Consider the following 22426-nt stretch of genomic DNA (forward strand, 5'->3'; position numbering starts at 1 on the left):
TAAACATGATATGTCCTGTACTGGCTGATGCATTTCATAAAACACGCATGCATACAGCACTGCTATAACAGTGGAAGTAAACCAAGATGGAAATCTACAAAACAGGGAGATTTTGGAGAGTTAGTTATGTTAGCCTAGTTGAGATTATCTTCCTGCCCATTGGCTAGCTACAGGGGTACTGGTACACACAGCAGCACTTCTGGTGTTTGTTAGAATGTTTGGGGTAAGCATTAATTTGCTTTCAATATGGGTGCATGTTGAGGGTCAGTCAGTGAGGTTCAGCTCCCGTGAGTGTCTGATTGGCAAAGATAAGTGCCATTATATCGCAATGTTGATTTAGGTGGAACATGTGTGAAAGCAAAAGAAATTGCTGAGATGACGCCATCAACTACACAAGGTCGGTCATTATTTAAAATTCTGTCTTTGTTGTAATTATTCTCTTAATTTTATGTAAAGCATTGTGTTTTATATTGAGACACACATGTAGTCTTCATCAAAAAATGTCAAACGTGTGCTTTAAGTGAATACTCCTAAATAAGTCCAGAAGGCCATAAGGTAATTTGATATTTACCTTAATACATAGTATAAATTATACGTGTATGTAAACTCTTGTAAACTACAGACATCAGACTGTCTGTCTTCACTATCCCCACTTTAATTTTATATGTATTTTGTATACTCTACTTTTTCTACTCTGTGGTCAAACATTCTTGGTCCCATTAAAAACTTTTCACATTGTATTTGTTTTTCCTTTTGCTTTAAATCTAGACTTTACCAGCCAAGACATTTGATGGATTGCTGAGGAACCTGAGTTTTGCCAAGCAGAAGACAAGGCTTGCTATGTACTGGCATAACTCACTGTGACTGCGTAAGAGAAGAAACAGGTTGAGGAAGCAACAGTTGGGCAAACAGAGAACGTATTGTGGTTTAAAAAAAAAAAAAAAAAAAAGGGGGGGGGGGGGGCCTTGAAATTAATTCTGTTAGGTGTTAAGCAAGAAATTTGAGTGAACCATCTCTCTTAATTTGTATTTCTTAATGAAAGGGCAGCATATCGCAAGAAGAGAATCATGGCCAGCAACTTAGGTGTAGTCCAGCAGAGCTCATACCATTCCTTATTTAAGACTCTGCTTGGCCAGTACAACCTGACAGAAGGATCTAAAGTAGGCTGTCAGTAAAAAGGGGTCTGTGCTTCTAATAATGCATTTATAACTAAGTAATAGTCTCATCCCCAAAGGCAGCTGTACACTGACTGTACTGGTGCAGTTGTTGAGAGGGGACTGTTTTTAACCAACAGTGGCCTGCTTGGCAGTTCTCCAGATGGGACAATCTCTGATGACTGCACAATTGAGGTGAAATGCCCATGGTCAGCCAGAACCAAAACTGTCTTGCAGGCTGTAGAAAGGAAGGACTTTTTCCTACAGCTGGATGAGGCAAGTGGTTCCCTGGTATTAAAAAAGCATCACAACTATCTACATCTCACAGGGGACCAACAGCTGTCACTTTATTGGTTGGACTCCATGTGACTTTGTAATCTTGCCTGTTGATAGAGAACAAACTTGGGCTGTTAACACTGAAACTTTAGAAATGTTCTTTTACCCAACCGTCTATCGCAGCTATGAATTCATATCTGCACAAGCGATGCATCGGTCCAGCAGTTTTCAGTTCATTTTTAAATAAATTATAAATATTTGTAAATTGTACATTTGTAATTATATTCAGATAAATTATTAAAATTAAGTTTTGATTTTAACAAGAAAATGTTTTGTACAAAAACTGTTTCTGAAAATAAAGAGTAACACATTTATCTTGTATTCCTTATTTTTAATGAAAATGTTCAGCAAAACAACTAGGCAGTAATCAGGAAGCTGGAATGAAATGAACAATATAACAAGCCACTGATGAAACAAAAACCACTTAGAGTAAAATTAAACATTTTACCAATTACAACTGAGAATTTTCAACTTTAAACTATGCAACTAAAAATGATGTAACATCCTGACTATATCCACAAAACAATCCAAAATACTTAAAAAGGTACAAACAATAAGAATAAACATATTCAACAGTTGTACTGTCGGGTCCACAAGTAGTTAGACAGTGACACCATGTAATTTTGCCTCTGCACTTTCACTGGTCTAATTCATTCAGTTTCATGGATAACGGGTGTCTGTAAATTTGTAAGACACACACATACTTTCAGTATCTTATTAATATTTTTTTTGTACTGATGTGGGACGAGATTCAAAATTGAGAAACGTTTCAGTCTTTGAATGGAATGTGCTACATGTGCTCTTGCAGAGGAGATCAGCCTGTTATTGTTCACTTCCTGCTGTGCGAACTGTCCGCTGACAGACGGAATGTTCAGCGAGACCCCCTCTGGGAGGATGTCCTGAATTGTGAAGTCCTTACCTGCAATGACCATGTCACCTGGTTGTAAATGTCGCAGTACTCCACAGTCAGCTGTTATCGCCTTATCTGAGGTTTTTCCACTGTACAAGTTGCTTGCAAAGGTTATTACACCATTTGGAGCCACACCAATTAGAGCCTTGAGTATGATCCGTCCTTTGCGTTGGCTATACAAACAACTTTGTGTGTCACGACTCTCTCTGCCAGAAACAGAAACTTCTGTGCAGTCAAGCACAATCCTGCAGTTAGGAAATGGCTGGAAGCAATCCGGCAGCGATGTCTGATTCTTGGCTCTCGAGGCAATGTTTTTTTCCAACATGCCAACATACAAAATGTCGTGCAGTGCACTAACAATTGTTGTGAAAATGTTAGTTACTGTGGCTGTGCTGCAGGTAAACCTTGTTGCAAGGTCTACATGGCCACAATCAAGTTTGAGCTTCATTAGGGTTAGTAATAACTGGTCCACTATGGGCAACATTTGGACAGTCCAACCAGAATGATATTTGAGCTCAAATTTGGAAAGAAGGGATTCTAAAAACAGGACAGTAGCAGTATCGGGCAATCCAGTATAGTACTGGACTCTTTCAGGATTGTCAGATATTTGACTGAATGAGAACGTCTGCTTCTGTTTCTCCAATTGTTTTTTTAGCTTTTCATTCTCTTGTCTTAGCATATCATTCTCAATCTCAAGCACCACAAGACTGTTGGAAGAACTTGAGGAGCTTGCAGTAGCTGTCTGTGTATCTGCATTGTTGGAGTGATGTAGCTCATCTGATCTTTCACACTCATTTTCACCACTAGCTGGGACCTGTTCTTTTTTCTTTTTATGCACAGGGTGTTTTTCTTCATCTGAGAAGTGAAAAGACTCCTCGTTCCATGCAAATCTTGTTGGCCCCGCAGCTTTTCCTTCAGGGAAATGCCAGCTGCAGACTCTTGAGTTGCAGTTTGGGGTGAAGTTAAGACGGCTGTAGAAGTGTTTAAAAAGGGAGAGAGAAATTATTCATCACATGGTAGCCCTTTGTTACTTATGTTTAACAGTGACCGTAATTAGTATAATCTTACACAACTTTTTTTGTGTGTATTATTGGCTTTTAAGCTTACCAGAAAGATAAATGCTGACACATATAGCTAACCATTTGGTAGTTAAGTCTCTGTTTTGGTCATTAACTCTCACGTAGGCTATGGATTTTAGTGGGTGTTCTTACTATGAAGACATGATCGCTTTTCATGTGTCATTTTTAATCCTCCAAGAGTAGAAAGCTGTGTAGTTATGGCAAATTGACCCATAGCTTTCAATCTTTGCTTAGAGAAATAAAAATGACATCCAAACCGCGTTGATATCTTCGTAATAAGAAAACATGATAAAATCCATAGCCTATGTAAAATTCGTAGAAGCCAGGATGTTCTGGGAATCCGTCCTACCGGTTGTTTCTGCGCATGCGCACAACACAAAATTAAGTGGCAAACAGTCCTGTTTGTGAATATGAGCTAGAAGTATAATTTGACGGGTAAAATTAATTTCATAATTGCTGGAATTATTGTGTGAGAGCAGAAATGTTCATAAACTGTACGGTAGGACGGTGTGCCAAAGTAGGATGGTTTTTTTATTAGCGGGTTTTAGTTGTTCAACGCTAGCTATATTAGCTAACTAAAGTAAGACCACACTTGCGTTCATCTTACAAGTTTATTCATTCACTTTGGAATTGTAACGTACCTTATCGCGTGCAGCCATTTCTGCTTCTCTTTCTCGTCACAAGGAAAGCGGTGAAATGACAAATTCGTGTTTTTTTTTGATCCAGAATAGTTAAAACAAAAAGGAACACAGCACTGCGGCATGTTGAACACGGGTGTTTGGATCCGGAAACGGAAATTACGTCATCACTTAACGATAGATTTTTATTTAATTTTAATAATCTGTAATATTAAACATTAATTTATTCATGCTGGTACATTTTTATTTATGTAATGCAGCAACATTTCTTTATCATGCAAAAAAAAACCTGAGACTTGCACTTCTTTTTCTCACACATTAAATTTGTCCTTAAACAACTGGCTGGTGGTTTTGGACAGTAAGACTGAACAAAAGCACTGATTTTATTTGTTTTTTCTTCCTCTTTTCCTATAAAACCAAATGCAGACCACCAGAATAATGAGCAACTGATACTAATGTTAGTTTTTTTTCTTGTCAGACAGCAAACTATGTAAAAGATTTAAAAATAAAATAAAAATCAATAAACACTTCAATTTTTTACTTGTAATAAGTTATAAGTTACTCTCGGAACATACTGGAAACACGTTCACAAATCTAATAACTTTCTCTTCCTTTCCTAGGTGATTATTAAATCTTTCAATTTCGCAATATCTCTGAATGCTCTGATTGATGGTCACATTTACATTCTGTGACTGTCAACATGAACTAATTTCATATTTGTTACTTAGATGCTAAAAAAAAGTCCAACACCAGGAAGAACGATACAGAGAAAACGTTATGAGGGATAAAGAGTAAGAAGTTGTTCAACATTCAGTCCAAGTATGAATTTAACAAAGGAAAGACAGAAACTGAAATAAAGTCTATTTTTATTTACCAAGAGCACCATTCAAACTAACAAACAAAAACAAAAAACATACAGACAGCAGGTAATTTAAACTGTGGCCCTTTAGATAGACGTTCCAATACTGTGCCACACTTAACAGTTTTAGAGTTCCAGAAAAAAATCACAATATAATACAGCATCAGTTTTCTGTCTAGACATGAAACCTAAAAATGGTCTTCGGCAGGTGTTTCTGAATTCAAATCATGTTTACAACGTGAAACGTGATGCACCAATCAGAGAAAACCTCGTAACACTGCCAAGGTGGCATAGAGAGACGTACATCTTATTCTAACAAATACAACTCAACATGGAGATATGTTCAGTGACATTTGCATAAAAGACCACACACGTTTCTAGCATTTAACCCATTAATGGTCCTCCAAATTAAATAAACCCTCAAACAAACAGCTTAAAGTGTAATTTCCATTCTTTCAATTATACGCTTCTTTTGCAATCAAGTGCTGATTTGTTCTTTTTGTGCTCAGGATGCCCTAAATGAGGCACAGTGGTAAAAACATGAGGCACTGTGGTCATCTGCACAGTAAATATAACCTACAGTTCATATTTGGTCAGTGGAAAGGTTCGGTTCATTAAACTGCTTCTCAAGTGTCCTATTTCAGATTTGCTTATAGTTTCATTTTATTATTTTCTCCAGTTCCCCGTTGTCTTGACCAGTGCTTTCTCTATACTACATCTTCACTGTTGTGGAGCAAACGAACAAGCATCTGTGTTTCACAGTTGATCACAATTTCTCATATAAGCTCTCTGATGTTAGGCACTGTCTTCTCTGATATTGGAAACAAACTCCACCAGGACTTGAAAACCAGCTTTCAGCAACAAGAAATACCAGAGTTGATGGCTTGGAGATACACCATTTTCCACCGGCTCCCCTCAGCTGCCAATTTTACTCTCCCAGTAAGATTTCAGAATTAAACAATCGCTTTGTTTCTCTGTAGATAACACAGTGAACATCACACCTCTGCACACATTTGGCATAATCAAAAAAAAAAGAAAAAAAAGGCAGCTCTAACACTCTCAAAAGCCAAAGCTAAAAAAAAAAGCATTTAAAACAAATAGCATAAATAAAATACTGGAATAAACTGACCATAAGATTAACTTTGAAGAAAAACTAAGAACAATAAAAGGGAAGAATGAATAACACAAAAATTAATTAACAAAAGAGAAACACTGAGCTGACTGGACTCTGATCTCTGCACTGATCAATCATATTGAACCACTGCTATGACAGAAAATTCATAGATGCATTTAATGGGAATGTAAATGTGCTAAAACTGGACACATTAATATTTAATTTAAAGTCTGCATCTTTTAAAAAAAATATTTTTGGACACTTATTAAATCCCACTGCAGTAAGGAGATCTTGAATACTTAATACTTAAAAAAATTAATTAATTTTAAAAAGAAAGTTTGGAGGGATTCATCTCAACGACGAAGCAGCTGTCGAATGAGAGTGACATAAAACTGTCACCTCTTTTATATGCAATATATTAAAAGAGACTTAAACATGGGGAAAAATGTTGACTAATGACACATAAATAAGATCAACAAGGGTTATGTACATATTCAATATATTCTATCAATTTATTGGTCTAATATTGGTCTAATATTAACATCTAACTGAATCTCATTATTGCAGGAATCTCTTTGTCTTGAACAAATAAAAAACCCATAATGCAGCAGCTTTTGACTTTAACATCATATAAATTAACCCTACAGCGCTCGAGTGTGATTGGTTTTCTGCCTTCTTGTTGTGACTATGTGAGGATATCTAAAAGATCCAATGAGATCTCTTTTTAAGATCATGTGAGGCAAAACAGGAACAAGTTAAACGGGTAATTAAAACAAAAACCACGAGCACCTTCATGTGGAATAGCGTGCAGCCTCGAGCGCACTATTTCTCTGAATTACGACTCGGGCAATTCAACATCACGCGCTGTCAGTTTATTTTGTCTGCTTCATGGCTGTAGCGTCTAACCTTATATAGTTACAGCCACAGCAACTGTTTAAACACATCTTCTAATTAAACACTGCTTTCTTAAACATTATTCTTCTGCAAGAGCCGAAGCTGCCGGAGATATTTGTGAATGAAAACGTCACGATCATCCGTGGGCGTTCTGTAAGGACACTTTAAAAACACCTCAGGCACCGAGGGGGTGAAGACTAACACATACTAGCCAAGTTTCAGTGGTCCCACGCTTCAGTCGGGTCATCTAACGGTGTCTACACCACAGTCAAGCACCTGCTCTGAGTGTCCTTCATCTGTCCACCAATGCATTAGAGTCCATATCGTTCAGTAAGTACATGTCTGTGTGACGCGACACACCCAGCTGCATCTGGAAGAGAAGAGGACATGGAGCTCTCATTACTCAGAGGAACAGTCACACACTGAAGACAAATCAGCTGAGCATGATTTAATTGTTAAGCATTTTTATTTGATTTTGCCAGAACTTGTTTTGGTTTTCATAGAAAATGTAAGCTCTTAAAATATGTTAACATTTAGAGAAATCAGTGGAGAGTCAGCATCGGCTTAAATAAAAATATAGTAAACTAAGCGCGCGCACACACACACACACACACACACACACACACACACTCTTCTTCTGATGACTCGGGAAACCATCTGTGTTACCAAATCCTTTTTATGTTACTCTACATACGTATTATTCACTCTTTTTTAGTTCGACCATAAATCTGGAGAATATGGATTGCCAGGTGTTGGTTCTTTACTTACAAACAGGATGAAATGTCTGAGTTTTAAACTAAATCATTGCAATCAACAATGCACTGTAATTGGTGATTAATAGAGTTAAATCAGTTCAGGATTTGATATTGATTGTTTTATGACTGCAGATTCATTAAAATGTGCTCACCTTGGGTCAGACTTTCCTCATTTAATCCTGGAAAGTCCTGAAAAAGAACATTTCTATAGCCTACTAGGAGGTGCTACACCCTCAAACAGCACCAGTAAGGAGAAATGAAGATTTTTGTAATTTAGCTAACTATTCTAAACACATCAGTTTAACACCTTTACTCTACTGTTTGGGGTTTTACAGTGAGGAGAGTTATCTTTTAAAAAACAAAGATGGGCTTTAAGATTATCATTTACTCAGCTACTTAAAAGTTAAAAACACAGTAATCCTGAGTCCATGTTAGGACTTTCACACAGAAGACGCAAACAAATGTCCTTATATCCATAATGTGAATTTATTTCGGAGACACAGCGGCTTCATCCAGCAGCAGAAAAATAACAGCTTTTCATTCAACCTCCAAAAGAGGGAAGAAAACAGAAATGACCAGAGAACCACATGATATAATTTGAGAGTAGACACAGTTTTCTCTGTAACAGTTCAAATGTTCGTCTGTCATGTTTGTTTTATTGCCAGAGAAGTTATTTATATAAGACAAACTCACGTTCACCTGAAACATATTTCTATCACGTCTAAGAACAGCTTTAGAAATCTTAGAAAAGCTTTTGAGAACTTTATACAAGAGCAGAAATGTTGAACCACCACGCCAGAGAGAGAATTTTAACACAAAAACATCTGAAAAAAACTCGAGGCCTTTACTGTGTTTACAGTGCCCCACACAGCTCATCGTACTCTCATCTTATTGGTCAGTATGTACATGCTACTTGGATATTGCCAAGTCAGGAGCTTTAATACAGTTTATTATATTGTGCAATGTCACAGCAATTTTAATCTTCTTTGTTGTAAAACTGGAAGAAGAGGCTCGTCAGTGTTGGCTGCTAAAACTCATTCACAGTCTAATCATCGTCACTTTACTGATATTGAGCATGCTACCGGGACAAAGAGCAGCTGAGTGAGGGCTGTGTGAAGGCTAACATCAGTCACAGCTGAAACTGAACTGACAAATGGTGACAGCCGAAACATAAACAATTATAAAAAAAAATTAAATCCACCTTTCCTCACCTGAATAATCTTTTATTGCTTTATTAAAAACGTGTCTGTTGTTTTTCTATAAAAACAGGGTATACAACTGTCCTGCAAACTGGTCTGACTAACAAAGCCAGGACAGAAAATAAATAAGGCAACAAAAACAAACTATTTTATTCCCCACTTGATAATCACGCTATCATGTGACTACTTAACTTCACAGTAAAACATTAGGAGGTCTCAGAGTGGAGTCATTAGCTTGGGAAACTGTATAATGTATACACATGAGTGAATCTGCATTTTAATATGAGCTGTGAGATTTCTAAACTTTGTTCATAAATGACTTGTGTGCTCTACACACTGTACCGCACACACAAACTTGTGGTTATGGATTTTAATACATAAACACAACATCCTTTGTCATGGCTGCTACTCAAACACAGTCCTAACAACTTTAAATGATTACAGTGTTGTACTAGAGCACATGCACATAAATCCACCTTCCCCATCAGTTATACACATCTTACTATTGTATACCTGAAGTTCAACAAAAAATAACAAATATAGTACTGAGGTTAACTTGGTATCGCAGAAAACAAACAAAAATAAAAAGAATGCACAAAATCATTATTTTTGCACATGCAATAAAGGCTTGAAAGCAAAGGACGCTTCTGCACACTGCTAAAAACACAAGTATGATTTCACTGATGGGCTCACTTCAACCTGAGTCTCTGGCATCATAAACTACAGAGGCGCTAACAGAGGCTCGGTGGATGATGCTGCAGTCACACAAAGCTTCACCTGCTTGCCTGGGTCACTAATGTGCACTCAGGAATTAATTTCATCGATCATTTGTGCATTAAAAACATTATTAAAGCAGCTTTCAGGGGCCAGACACACACCAATTTTGGAAATGATAAGGTGACTTTCAGACTTTCCTCCATTCAAGTCAGATTTCTGTTTTCTGGCTCTGATTTAAAATGTATTTTTACAGACTTGTGCATTAACTACACGTGCACTCTAAGCTCGGACTCCAAACACAAGAAGCAACAAGTGAAAGATGTGCATGATGCTCAAAAATGCCACTGTAAATTCTTCGATATGCTAGACAAGAATGCTGAAAACAAAAAAACCCCCTGTAATATAAGGGCTGGATATCTATTGGACATTTGACTCTCATGTGTCATAATATTATTTTTAGACATTATCTAGCAGTATTAGACTTGTTTTTTAAGCTAATGAGTCACACTTGAAGAGAGCTGACTCTGAGATTAAAAAAATAAAATAAAGGATATTGAGGTAGACTGAGTGGGAATCATAAAATGTGCAGTGTGGCTTCACACTGGGAGGATTAGGGTGATTAAGAGCAGGACAAATCATAGGTTAAATTAGAGTTTAAAAATCATCACATTTCTACTTGGCTGAAGTATCAAATGCTGGAAGATAACATCCTGTGCTGGTGTCATATGAATGTCTGAGAGCCTAAAAAAAGGCTCCCAGACAGATATCTTAAAAAAAACCCCAAGATATCCAGCCCTTTAAAAAATAAAAGTCAAATGTGCTTTCAAGATCCTAAAGAGTCCCGGCTGTGTACGGGGCGCCCAGAGTAAAGAGACATGCTGTTGGTTACAGTCGTGTTCAGCTTTAGGAGTCGTACTCTGACTGCTCCTCTATGAGCACAGCGGGCCGATTGCTTACCCTGCTACAACAGTCCAGGCAGGAGACGCCCAGGGCAACCAGACAGTGCCAAGCCTGCAAGGAGGAAGAAGCGAGAGGACATTACAGACTTTGTGTGTGTGCACCTTTTCAATGTCTAGAAAGTGAAGCATTCAAATTTTTGAAAAAAATATTATTCATTTGCTACCGATATGTTCTGATTACTGCTGGGTGGGTTATCTTGCTTTTTCCAGCCATCAATACACAGCCAGAAAGATTTAGTGTAATATTGTATTTGCCAGTATAACAACTGTGATCTCAACTTTTGGAATTTAGGGTTTTATGAAGTTTAGACTCATCTTGCTTCATTTCTTGTCATGTTGCTTCTGTGCTGTGGGCACACACGGTGTTTTAAAATAGATTTTTTTTTTACCATTCTTTACTTTATTTTTCTGATGACATTCAAATGTTTTCTGATCTATAATCCCAATAGAAGCATGTCACTGTAAACCTACTAAAAAAAAAAAACACCAGTAAAAAATAAAAATAAAAGAAATGCATAAAATTTAAGATAATTCTGTAATACAAAATGAAAAAGGCAGAAATCTTTTAAGAAATGATTGTGGCACCCATCAAAAGAAGCCAATTGAAGGGGGGCTTGGACATCTCACGGGGATACCTCCTGGGTAATGCTTTTCGGGCATGTGGGACGAGATTATGGGGCAGACCCGAGACATAGTGGAGAGATTACTTCTCTCAGCTGGCTTTGAAACACCTCGGTCTCACTCAGAGGAGCTGGAGAGAGAGAGGTCTGGCGATCTGGGTTCCCATGAACAGAACCCAGATCAATGGCAGAAAATAGATGGATGGACAGACTTTTGGTTATACCACCCAGGACTAATTCTGGTTATTAGAAAATAAGATGTGTGAAAACATGCTCTGCAGTCCTATCAACATGAGATTAGACTACAGGCATCAACAGACAACAATTTAGACATGAAACAGCAATCATAACTCACCAGGTATGCCACAAAGGCCAGATAGGCTACAGAGAGGAGAGCAGCTAAAACATAGAGCACCACGCTGTTCAGGGCCGTCACATAAACAATCACAAAATATATGTTGATTGCACAAACGCCCAGGATGAGGATACCTCCCGAAATCTTCCACCCCCTAGAGGAAACAGACTTTGGATTAGACAATTGGGAAATCCTGTGCTTTCTAAACTAACAGAGTCCTCAAAATACCGGTACTTCCTAACACTGCAAATTGACCAGAAACACATTTTTTTCCCAGAAACACACAGACTCACTTCTGTTAGTTAGTCACACTGCTGCATAAATTCCTATTTTGCGCAACTCCATTTTAGACAGCTTAAATATAAATATATGGTTGATTTAATAAATGACCCGTCTGTGCATTAGATAAGTAAACAGTCACAATGACAACTCTGAGCAGAGTCGACTGTATGTCACATGACACCACGTCTACACCTGAGTCAGTCCAGTCCTTTTATGCTGACCTGAGTAAAACATCCAGAGAATACAGTTGGGGGTCCGGACTTTGTGTTGCTTGGTTTTATATTTGGATAAAGACCAAACAGGGTCAAACAATGGACTTCGCTAAATCAGTTGTTCCTTGGCCTCAGTCCATCATTATTTCCCTAAACTCTGAGGCTACGGGAAGAGATGCTTTGGACTGTGCTGCTAATGTTTTCATTTGTGTTAAATTCATTGATCGTACACAGACTTCAACTACATGAAGGGCCAAGAAAAGCTTGCTTCTTGAGATAATTATCCTGTCAGTTATGAGTAAAATGCATACAGTTTGTACTTAATAAAGAAGAGAATAAAAACTATTAAAACATTTATTTCACTTACAATCCGTTAGCAAAGTCGTTCATTATGGATTTCAGACTTGTGAAGGTCAGAATTGGGATCAAAGCAAATGGAAGCTGAAGGATGAGAAGAGTGAATATTTTTAACAAGAACACAAAAAGAACATCAAAAATGTTTCAGTACAAACTGCACTGAGGGGAAGATACTCGTGCTGACCTGCAGGCTCTGCAGCACATTCAGAAAGTCATTCATCCCAGTCAAATGGTGAACATCCTGGAAAATGGCGACCAGCAGTGTAGGCGTGATGGCGATGGAGCGGGTCAGCAGCACCCGTGCAAAACGAGACCACCGCAGGTTCAGGAAACCCTTAAAAACACGAAAGCAGAAACATCAGTGCAGAGCTGTTTCCTTTTTTAAACAGAGGAAAGTGGTATCTAAGTAAAATACACTGTGCCAACATGTGTTCCTACCTCCATCACAAACTGTCCAGAGTACGTGCCCGTCATGGTGGAGCTCTGTCCAGCTGCCAGAATACCGATAGCCCAGATGTAGAGAGCTGCTGGTCCAAAGAAACACCCCAGGACGATCCCCTGAACACATGTATCACACAAAGTTAAGTGTCAACATACATGTTCATCTGGGTAAAGTCTAATCTAGGACAAACAGCCATTTCAAAGTGATGAATGGTAAAATAAATTGGTACTCACACAATGTGTAAATTAGCCTTTTTAGATATTATTAATAGGAAAGTAAAGAGTAAAAACACTTTGATTCAACTCTAGAAACACACCTAAACACCCAAGGAGCCATTTTGTGAAAATACCTCTATGATATGTTTACACTGTCTTAATGTCACACAAGGGGAAAACATTTGTTTTTTTTTAATTAAAAAAAATTAGATAATCAAGCCATAAACTGCTAGATGCTCCTTCCCTTTCTACTCTGATGTTATTCTGTATTATTTTAGTAGCTCCAAAATGAGACATTATGCAACCTGCTCATCAGAACTGCAGAGACTTACAGACTGTGGACTTACCCCTTTGTAAATGTCCACTTCGAGTGTGTTGTTGTTAAGAGGGAAGAGATCTGTGTGAGGGCTGCCAGTTTTATTGCACATTGCATTCTGCAGGAACACAGTCAGCAACAACTTGATCACCACTGTTTCACTTATAATTTACTGTATCTCAAAATGACCCACACACGCTTTCAACAGTCCTCAGTATGGCGCCATGGACACTCACCACGTCCATGTTGGATTTACTGTAGAAGGCCTGAGCAAAGACTGCGACGACAAACACATTGATGAGGAAGGAGACAAAGAGGGCGATAGCCGACTCAATGAAGAAGTACTTGTTGGCTTCCTTGACTTCCTTTTTATTTTTGCGGTCGACTTCCCGAGACTGAATAAGGAGGGGAGATAAAAAACAATAAGCTTAAAAACGTTACTTTAAAATGTTTTTTTTCCCACTCATAAGGTTATTCATGAAACAGTTTTCACATTCATTTAGGAAAATCTAATTTCTCTTAGTCTACACACAACAGTACATTGATGTTTCTAACCTTGACCAAGGCTGAATGCAGGTAGATGTTGTGGGGCATGATGACAGCACCTACAATTCCCACTGCCTGCTCCAGCTGCACAGGCCCACAGCCGGCACAGTAGGGTACAAACATACCCTTCAGCAACTCCCCCTGGTCCGGTTTTACCAGCACATACTACAGGGAGAAAACACAAAATCAACCCTGTGATGCAGCCACACACTGGGTGACAAATGCTTCAGGTGACCAAAACGTACCTCATAACCAAAACTAAGAGCCATTATAGTGATCAGAAAGCCAAAGAAAGCTTCAAGTTTCCTCAGTCCTGCAGAGATATAAACATATGTAATCACTTGGGTTCCAATCTGGTTGCATCAGTTGCATATCTGCATCAACAAATCACATACCATATTTGTCTAAAAAGAGGAACACGAATGTGTCTGTGATGGTGATGAGAACTCCTCCCCACAGTGGGATCCTGAGCGAGAAAGAATCCTTTTTTGTAAATCTGCAAAATCATATAAACTTTTCCAATACAAGTGTCAAAGACGTTACCTGCCCACAGAAAGGAGGTTGAGAGCTATGGCACAGCCAATGACCTCCTGCATGTCTGAGCCAATAATGGCCAGTTCCACCATCAGCCAGAGGATGATGCGAGGAACCTGAAATTAAATAGAATGTATTATAAATAATGAAAGACAAGAAAGATGTGACTCAGGTGTGTCTTGAGGGTGGAGGGGGGTGCTCACGGTGGAATACTGGCGGTTGCAGACTTCAGCCAGGTGCATCCCTGTGACCACCCCGAGGCGAGCAGCCAGCCTCTGCAACAGCAGCCCGATGATAGTGGATACAAGGAGAACCCATAGGAGCTGAAGAAGGCGAAGCACGAAATCAGCACATGTGGCCACATCTGCACAGACCCCTAGATTTCTTGTATGAGTTCATGTTTGCTCAATACAGTGAGATGCATTAAGACTTTCCAACATAAAAATGACCTTTGACAACCTCCCCTGTACCCTTAATGACGAGATTGAACACTTCAATAAATAATGAACAAAGATTTAGCTGCAAGGGCAGAGATCACCCTCCCTCATGTCGGATGCAAACCCAGTCATTTTGTTTTATAAGCAGGCCTGAAATATGACATAAACCCTTCAGATCAGATTAAAAAAAGCCTCGAGAGTTACTTCTAATCAGTTTTCAAGGGGTAAAGAGTTAAAACTAAGATTTCAAATTAGCATTTTATCTGCAACACAGCATATTTATTTATTTATTAATAAAAGGGAGTTATCATAGATGCAGACAACAGAGCAATCATGCAGCTTATTATACAAGTGAAGTACTGAGCTAGAGACAAAATATGACCCTGGTTTCTTAAAAAAAAAAAAAAAGAAGAAGAAGAAAAAAGGCAGTAATATTTTTAAAAGAAAAAGTATCTGAAAGTATCTGAAGACAGAATTACTTCCTGAAATATAAAGTGAAAGGATTGAATCCTGAAACATTCGAAGTATAGTTGTTATTTTCCTAAATCTACCTCCACTGCCTGCAAAACTACACCCACAGTTTATTTTTCTGGGTGGATTAACGTTTTCATTCACCTTAAAGCCAGCTGCAGCTCCAGACTGCAGGTCTGATTCGATGTTCCCCGGATCCAGATAAGCAATGCTCATCAAAAACCCCGGTCCAGTGAAAGCCCAGAGCTTACGGAAACTGAACAACTGAACAGAAACAGAATTTTCCTTTTGAATCAAATAATATGCAAAACATATACTTACAAATAAAATATTTTTCCTGTGTGTCTAAATGAAACACACTATTTGTGATGGCAGTGGTACCTGGTTTTCACTGTCTGGAATGGGCACCCTCTCTTCAAAGTATGTGGAGAAGGGTTCATCCTGGGCCACAGGTGAAGCAGGAGGGGAGATGGAGCTGTACTGGTTTGTGTGGACTCCATTCTCCTGAGGGGAGTCCTCTGATGAAAGCACAGCAGGACAAACAGAGGGACTCTCATTAGTCATCACACAGAGTACCCTTAGGTAGCGTTACACACGTCTTTTCATTCATTATCAACATCCTCCCGTGTTTTCTGTTGACCAAACACATTGCAGCAATGGAGATGTAGTTAAAAAAAACAACTGTGAGGGCCAGATTTACTAAAGAGGGCAAAATAGCGTGTGAGCACAATCCCCAAATGGCGGTCATAGGCGTGGTTAATTTTGCAGTTAATTTGAAAAGGTTGCGCTGTTTTCTGAACACTTGCTTGATTTAAATGTTCTCCTCCCTATATTTTACGCATTGAGAAAAATTAAGCCAGAACCCAGTTTGTGCCAGTGCGACGCATTATTATATCTGGACGTAAGCGCCGTTTTAAACTCTGTATAGTTATTGTGAAACTCTGATTTATGGATGTGGCATAATCACTATGATAGAAAAAAATCTCAGCTAATTTCACTAATTCACACATAAAGCATAAAATTCTGACAATTAAGGGAAGGGTTTTTTTGGCAGGTTTTGCAGCTTGCTTAAAATACTTGAAATAATCAAATATTGACTCTGTCAGTCTAACTGCACTTGGAAAAACGTTTGAGACACACAATCTAACACTTGTCTGGGATCCAGGGGCTTTCTAACAGCACGAGTACACCCTCTGGAAAAAGGCAAACAAAACTCATTGCTTCTAATCTACATGCAACACAAGCACTTTGGTCTAAGACTTTAAATTACAAGCCTTTACTCGCTGAGCAGTAACCTGTAATTAGCTCCACATTGTTTGCATGTTAACCTCAGAAACTCCAGCAAAAAAGAAAAGAACTACATGAAAACACCAGAAAACAAAAGAACTAAAAAACAACTCCAAGATTAAAATAAAGCAACAGATCTATAATAGTTTGTCCAAAGTGCATGTAAATGCAGAGAACTGCTACTCACTGAGTTTGGACTTTTCATGTCTTGCCCCTTCCATCTCCAACTCACTAAGGTCCTAAAGTCCACAGTTGCCTAAGTATTAGCTTTTATATGACGTTGCCTTTATCATCATTTTTTTTTTAGACATGAGCTGTTACGAGGACACTGTGACCCCGCCTTTCTAAAAATGACCCACACAGAGAGAGAAGTAAATATGGCGCACGCACTATGTGCTCGAGGAAGTCAATACATTACAAAACCCGCCCTTTCTCACACATGGGGAAAAAAGCACAGACAGTTTTTCAAAGAATCTGAGTTAGCGACAAAGTTTTATTAGCGTCAGAGTTTTTACTGTTTATCACAGTAAACACACTGTGTGCCTTTTAAAAAGATGGACCATGTTTATCTTTTTAAGATAAATAATTTAAAGTCGTAAAGGAAAACACTGTTGCAGCAGCTATCAGTGTACTCACTGGCTCATGTTACCGGTCATAATTGGCGTAATTATAATACAGAGTGGGGATTACACGGAAAAATGCATTTGACTTCTTAAATTGCTTTCTTGTCAGTTTTTTGACACCTGTTGGTTCAGATTTCTGAACATGAATATCTGCAGTCTGTTCAGGTTTTGTTGTGCTGCTCTTAAATCTCTTCGCAGAGAATCATTTCAGCTGGGAGGAAGCTATTTTTTGGGAAGACAAGATATCACCACAGGTGTGCATTAAGTAGTCAGCCAGGAAGTAATCGGGGTCATTTACAATTCTTCTTCTGATTTATTCTCGTTCAGATTTTTTGCTGATTATAATCTGAATATTAAGCTCCCTGTGACTCAGAATATGCCTCCAGCCACAGCCAAATGTCCAAAGTGTTTAATATTGGACAACATGTTGAGTGGGTCTGTATTTTAAGGGTCATGTTTCAGTCATCTTAAACGTGTACCTTCCAGGAGGTCTCCGTCTTGCTTGGGCTTCATCAGGGCAGGCTGAGGGATCCCTGGGAAGATGAGGGATGAATATCAGCCTCCCTGCAAAAAGACAACAGTTGCATAATCTGAGAATTAAAACATGAGTAAAGAAAAATTTTATAACAAAACACATTTTTCAAAAGGAAGAACAAACTATTTAACACGAGACATGACTGTACAGCAATTTCTGTTCCTCTTTAAGAAAACAAATTGAAAAACACTGAACGTTGAAGGTCATAACAATGACTAAGCAACATTAAAAGCAAGTCAAAGGACACTACATTAATGGGATCGTCTAACAGGAAACACTGAGCTGACCACTGTCAGCCAAGTTTCACTTCTACCACACACTCTGTGCTGCTCGTAACGGAAACTGAGGAATGAAATGTGAAACCTCAGTCTTGCAAAATAACTTTTATAACACCGTGATGTTTGACAAAGAGGGAGAAAAGGGCCACGGAAAGCACATGACACACAGCAGGACCATGTGACAAGGAGCAGATGGTGAAGATTCGGCAGCTTTTCCAACCACCAAAGTTTCCAGTGCCACTTCTTTCACCTGATCATGTGACCTGATTAATGCGCATTATAAGACGACATGTTTCCTCAGCAGCAGTATTTAAATTAACAGTCTTAAAGATGTGGCAGAAAGCTAAGAAACAAAACAAAACGTAAAAGGGAATGCATAAACTAAATAAATTCAAAAATATTTTTTAATGTATTTATTTGGACAATGTGATTTGACATTTCTACTGAAGCTATTAAAACGATCAAATTTTTACCTCAAGCCTTTAGTTTCCACCTGTTTTCTGTTTAAAAAGTTCATTTAGAGCAGCAAGTTTTTTTTTATGATTGTATCCCTGGGAGGAAAAATTATCAGATTTCCACATCAAGCTGTCCACGATCCTTCTCGTTCCTGTTGACATGCCATACAGCTGGAGACAGACTGCTAAATATTTTTATTTTTACTTGTTTTTGCACCTCTTCACACCTTTGTGAAACTGCACAAAATGAATGAAGAAATCAAAAAATAAATAAATACATAATGAACTTTTTAAATGAAGCTTGTAATTGTCTAGATCTAACCATCAGGATTTAAGTTGCTGATTTCTGGGCCACAAAACACTTTCATTTTCAGCCTCTCCGGCCTCATGTGCTCTCCTGTGGTCAAAGCCAGAAGCCACAACTGGAGAAACTGAAAATAAGGTTTCAAATACCTTTGCAACTATGCAGAGTGGCATTATTGTGTAGTTATCATAACCATGAAATATGAACAAGCAATTGCTAATAAACAATTCACGATCAAAGTCATGCTATTGACATAGGGATCACTTTCTGGACTTACAAAAGCACAGCAAGTCCCTTAACAGAGACCACCCTCACTCTCACTCATGCATTGTCCTGAGCTTAATGACCATGTGACTCCCCTCTCCCATCACTCATTGCACAAGTTTTTAAACATAAAATTGATCTCACGCCATCATGTCTTAAAGCAAAGGTTCTGTTTCTCCACATAAACAGCAGTAAGAGAAATTTCAGTTAACTGTCCTGTCACTTCCACGTGCACGTGTGTGTGTGTGTGTATACTTTTTGTTTTCTTATTTTTTTCTGCACTGACGCACTCAGGTCCACTGTTTATTGCCAAGATCTCAGTTTGCGCATTGACAGTCATGTGTGACACCAGACTGCTACACGTCAACAACTTTATTATTACGCTCACTGCTAGAAGCAGCTTTGCAAAAAGGGACAGACACAGCAAAAAAAGTAAACTAAATAAAGCTATCTGCCCTACGCCTCACATTCCGGTGTGGATGTGTGCTGTACTAGTCCCAGCGTGACCTTGATTAGAATCATAGATTGTGTAACTCTTTCAGTTACACATTTAAACGGTGATGAAAGAAAATCAGCTTTCCAGCAGTAGTGAGTTGATTTCAATCATAATCACGTGATTCTGCATTTAATATAAATATGACTTATTAATGTCACCAGTGTGACATTTGCAAAGACGTCAACTTATTTCATCAGTTCTGTCAAACATTAAAATTTGAACACCTTGTAAAGTTGGATTTACTTTCTTCATCTAAATTAATTTTGAAAAAGAAAAAATTGTTGGAGTAGTAAAAATTCACATTGCTTAGTCAGCTATTTGTTAACTTAGCCCAATGAACATTAATGAATCTAATCTGCAAGATGCAGCTTTTCCTATCACTACATACAAGACAACTCCCAAACAGAAACTGGTCTCTAATGTCACAGCCCTCAAGGACTTTTACGCCCTATGTTGAAAAAGATCTTACATAAATAAGCCACAATAAGCAAAAAACTAACAAACAAAAGAACAAAAAAAGAATGATCATGATACACCAACCTCTCTGTCGCATGACAATTTAAAAAAAATATGAAAAATAAGCAGAACCAAAACTGTTCCCAAAATATAAAATCCAAATATATATCCAAATCCAATGCCAGCACACAGGTCTGTCTGGTCGAATGAGAGCTAAACTCTTCAACCAGGATAAACTACTGCAAAAACCCGGTCTATCAAGGAAACGCACACACTTCACGTGCAGTATTAACTGAGCCAGTGATCCTTACTTTAGAAAAGCCCAGTTTGAGTTTGGATTAGGGCTGCCACAAACGATTATTTTGATAGTCGACTAGTCACCGATTATTTATGCGATTAGTCGACTAATCAGATCATCATCCACTGGATGTAAAACTACAGCTTATTGCACCAGCAGCATCTGCTCTTATATAACTATCATTAGCTTACAGCTTTAAGCTTTTAAGGTGCTAACTAAAAATAAAGACAAGATGATAGTTTATTCAATTTTAATGAATTTTGCAGATTGTTTCGGTAAAGTTTAATAAACTCCTTGCTATCTAAAATATAACAGGACACCGGAGTATATTCTCCAGCATCTCACACTTCTGATAATCAGCTGTCTGCTTGACGTTTATTCAGCTGTGTAAAAACTATAACTTTAATCTCAGCCAAACCGATTTACTCAGGAACAAATAAAATACTAAAAAAAAGCCAAACAATAACATTTTTAATTTATCTAAGTGACTCATATATATTTAACCTGAGTCGCGAAAGACGGCAGTGGGTTTGAAAACAATTTGCCGGGAGTCCGGTGTTCTCACGGCGCTAGTGACCTAGCCCCCGGCTAGCTATCGAGCTAGTGGGTAACAGACGTCTCCGAAAACGTCGGAGCGCTTTTGAAAATATGTGGTGTCCTGATAAACTGAGCAGATATTTGAGGTTTACACAGCTACATTCTCGCCTGAAAATATGTTAAACGTTTATTTTGTGACCCAGAAAGAATAATAAGAGTAATATTAAAACTAACTAGCTACCGCCATTGTTGGAAACTAAGCTGGGCCGCGCTATGAATTCTGGGACACAGCTGCTTCTTCTTCTTCGGGGTTTAACGGCAGCTGGCATCCTTGTACATGCTGTGCTGCCATCTTCTGTTTCAGTCCGTTATTACACTCTTAAATCCTGCTATTGTTCCTGCGTCTTTTGCGATCTTACAAAGCTTCAAACGACACGTCGACTATTAAATCAGTCGTCGACGATTTTGATAGTCGACGTAATCGTGACTAGTCGACAAATCGTGGCAGCCCTAGTTTGGATTGAAGATCAACTAAAATTAAGATACTAAGCTTAAACTTTAAAACAGGGGTAATTTAGTGTGTGTTTTTACTGCATTTATTAGGTTATTATGGAATCTTTTGTCATTTTAAAAGTCGTAAGAAGAGATGATGATCCTTCTTCATTTAAGACACTTTGGGGTTATACAATGATCCTTATTAACGGGGTAACTCCACTAACTGTCACCCAGTGACTATATTAATTAGGGATGCTGCTTTCACTTGATTTTACGGATATTGGTTGGTAATTATCCTGTTAGCACCTTGTTTTCACCTTCAAGTGCAGTAATGAGCCATTCATTCATTCAGTCAGTCAGTCTCCCTCTCTTTATCTACTAATATTTCTCATCAGTTCAATTATTTTATTCTACTCACTATTTGCTATTTTATTTTTGTTTGCTTTTTCCTAGCTACAAAATTTATATCACCATAGTACTGTCCACCTGATACTCATGCCAGTGAGCCACACTAAATATAAACTATGTTGCATCAAGGTGAACCTGGAAGCTATTAAAAAAAGAGAGAAACATGACTGCCTAACACTACCCAGAACTCCAGAACAAGTTCAGGCATCTATCCTCCCGACAAATCCGCTAACATATAAATCTACAGTACTGTACTACTGTTATGAGCCACCAAGCTAACAAGTTTCCATGATATATTAGCTGCATGGCTAGGCCAATGTTACTTCAACCAAGTACAAAAACGAAACGTACCTACGTGTGCTGTGCGGGTCAAAAAAAATCAGCGTTTTGACCGTGAAAATTAAGGCTGGTTGTAAAGTTGTTCCATGTGTTTAGATCTTGAGAGTAGCTGAGCACGTTACCAAGCTAAAATCCGGCAAAGTATCTTCCCATGTTAACAGCAGGCTATAGTCACACTGCGCATGTGCGCAAATGTTGTAAGTAGTGACGTCATCTAGATTTTACTCTTTTTTTTTTTTTTTTTTTGCCC

At 38.3% G+C, this 22426-nt stretch overlaps 2 protein-coding genes across 4 annotated transcripts; both read right to left on the reverse strand.

The window, feature by feature from the left end:
* Window positions 1–1806: 1806 nt before the first annotated feature.
* On the reverse strand, window positions 1807–4258 carry LOC146709463 (uncharacterized). Its single transcript, XM_085458037.1, has 2 exons — window positions 4121–4258; window positions 1807–3371 (listed from the first exon to the last, which is right to left on the reverse strand). The coding sequence occupies exons 1-2, from the start codon at window positions 4240–4242 to the stop codon at window positions 2141–2143; spliced, it is 1353 nt and encodes a 450-aa protein (XP_085314163.1). The 5' UTR covers window positions 4243–4258; the 3' UTR covers window positions 1807–2140.
* Window positions 4259–4966: 708 nt separating this feature from the next.
* On the reverse strand, window positions 4967–22346 carry slc11a2 (solute carrier family 11 member 2). Of its 3 annotated transcripts, none has more exons than XM_085456407.1 (17): window positions 22193–22346; window positions 17791–17875; window positions 15783–15919; window positions 15546–15665; window positions 14697–14816; window positions 14503–14609; window positions 14355–14425; window positions 14205–14272; window positions 13969–14124; window positions 13650–13808; window positions 13445–13531; window positions 12879–12998; window positions 12625–12774; window positions 12451–12524; window positions 11590–11743; window positions 10613–10666; window positions 4967–7354 (listed from the first exon to the last, which is right to left on the reverse strand). In XM_085456407.1, exons 2-17 carry the CDS (start codon window positions 17822–17824, stop codon window positions 7277–7279), a joined length of 1689 nt encoding a protein of 562 aa, XP_085312533.1. In that variant the 5' UTR covers window positions 17825–17875; window positions 22193–22346; the 3' UTR covers window positions 4967–7276. The 3 variants fall into 3 exon arrangements, with proteins under 3 accessions (XP_085312533.1, XP_085312532.1, XP_085312534.1); XM_085456406.1 differs by having other exon boundaries at window positions 22189–22346; XM_085456408.1 differs by lacking the exons at window positions 17791–17875; window positions 22193–22346 and adding an exon at window positions 16876–16951.
* Window positions 22347–22426: the final 80 nt, after the last annotated feature.

The sequence above is a fragment of the Copadichromis virginalis genome, linkage group LG5, assembly GCF_057382275.1.
Source record: "Copadichromis virginalis isolate Kocher_CV1m ecotype Utaka linkage group LG5, C_Virginalis_male_GT1.1, whole genome shotgun sequence".
Lineage (NCBI taxonomy): Eukaryota > Metazoa > Chordata > Actinopteri > Cichliformes > Cichlidae > Copadichromis > Copadichromis virginalis.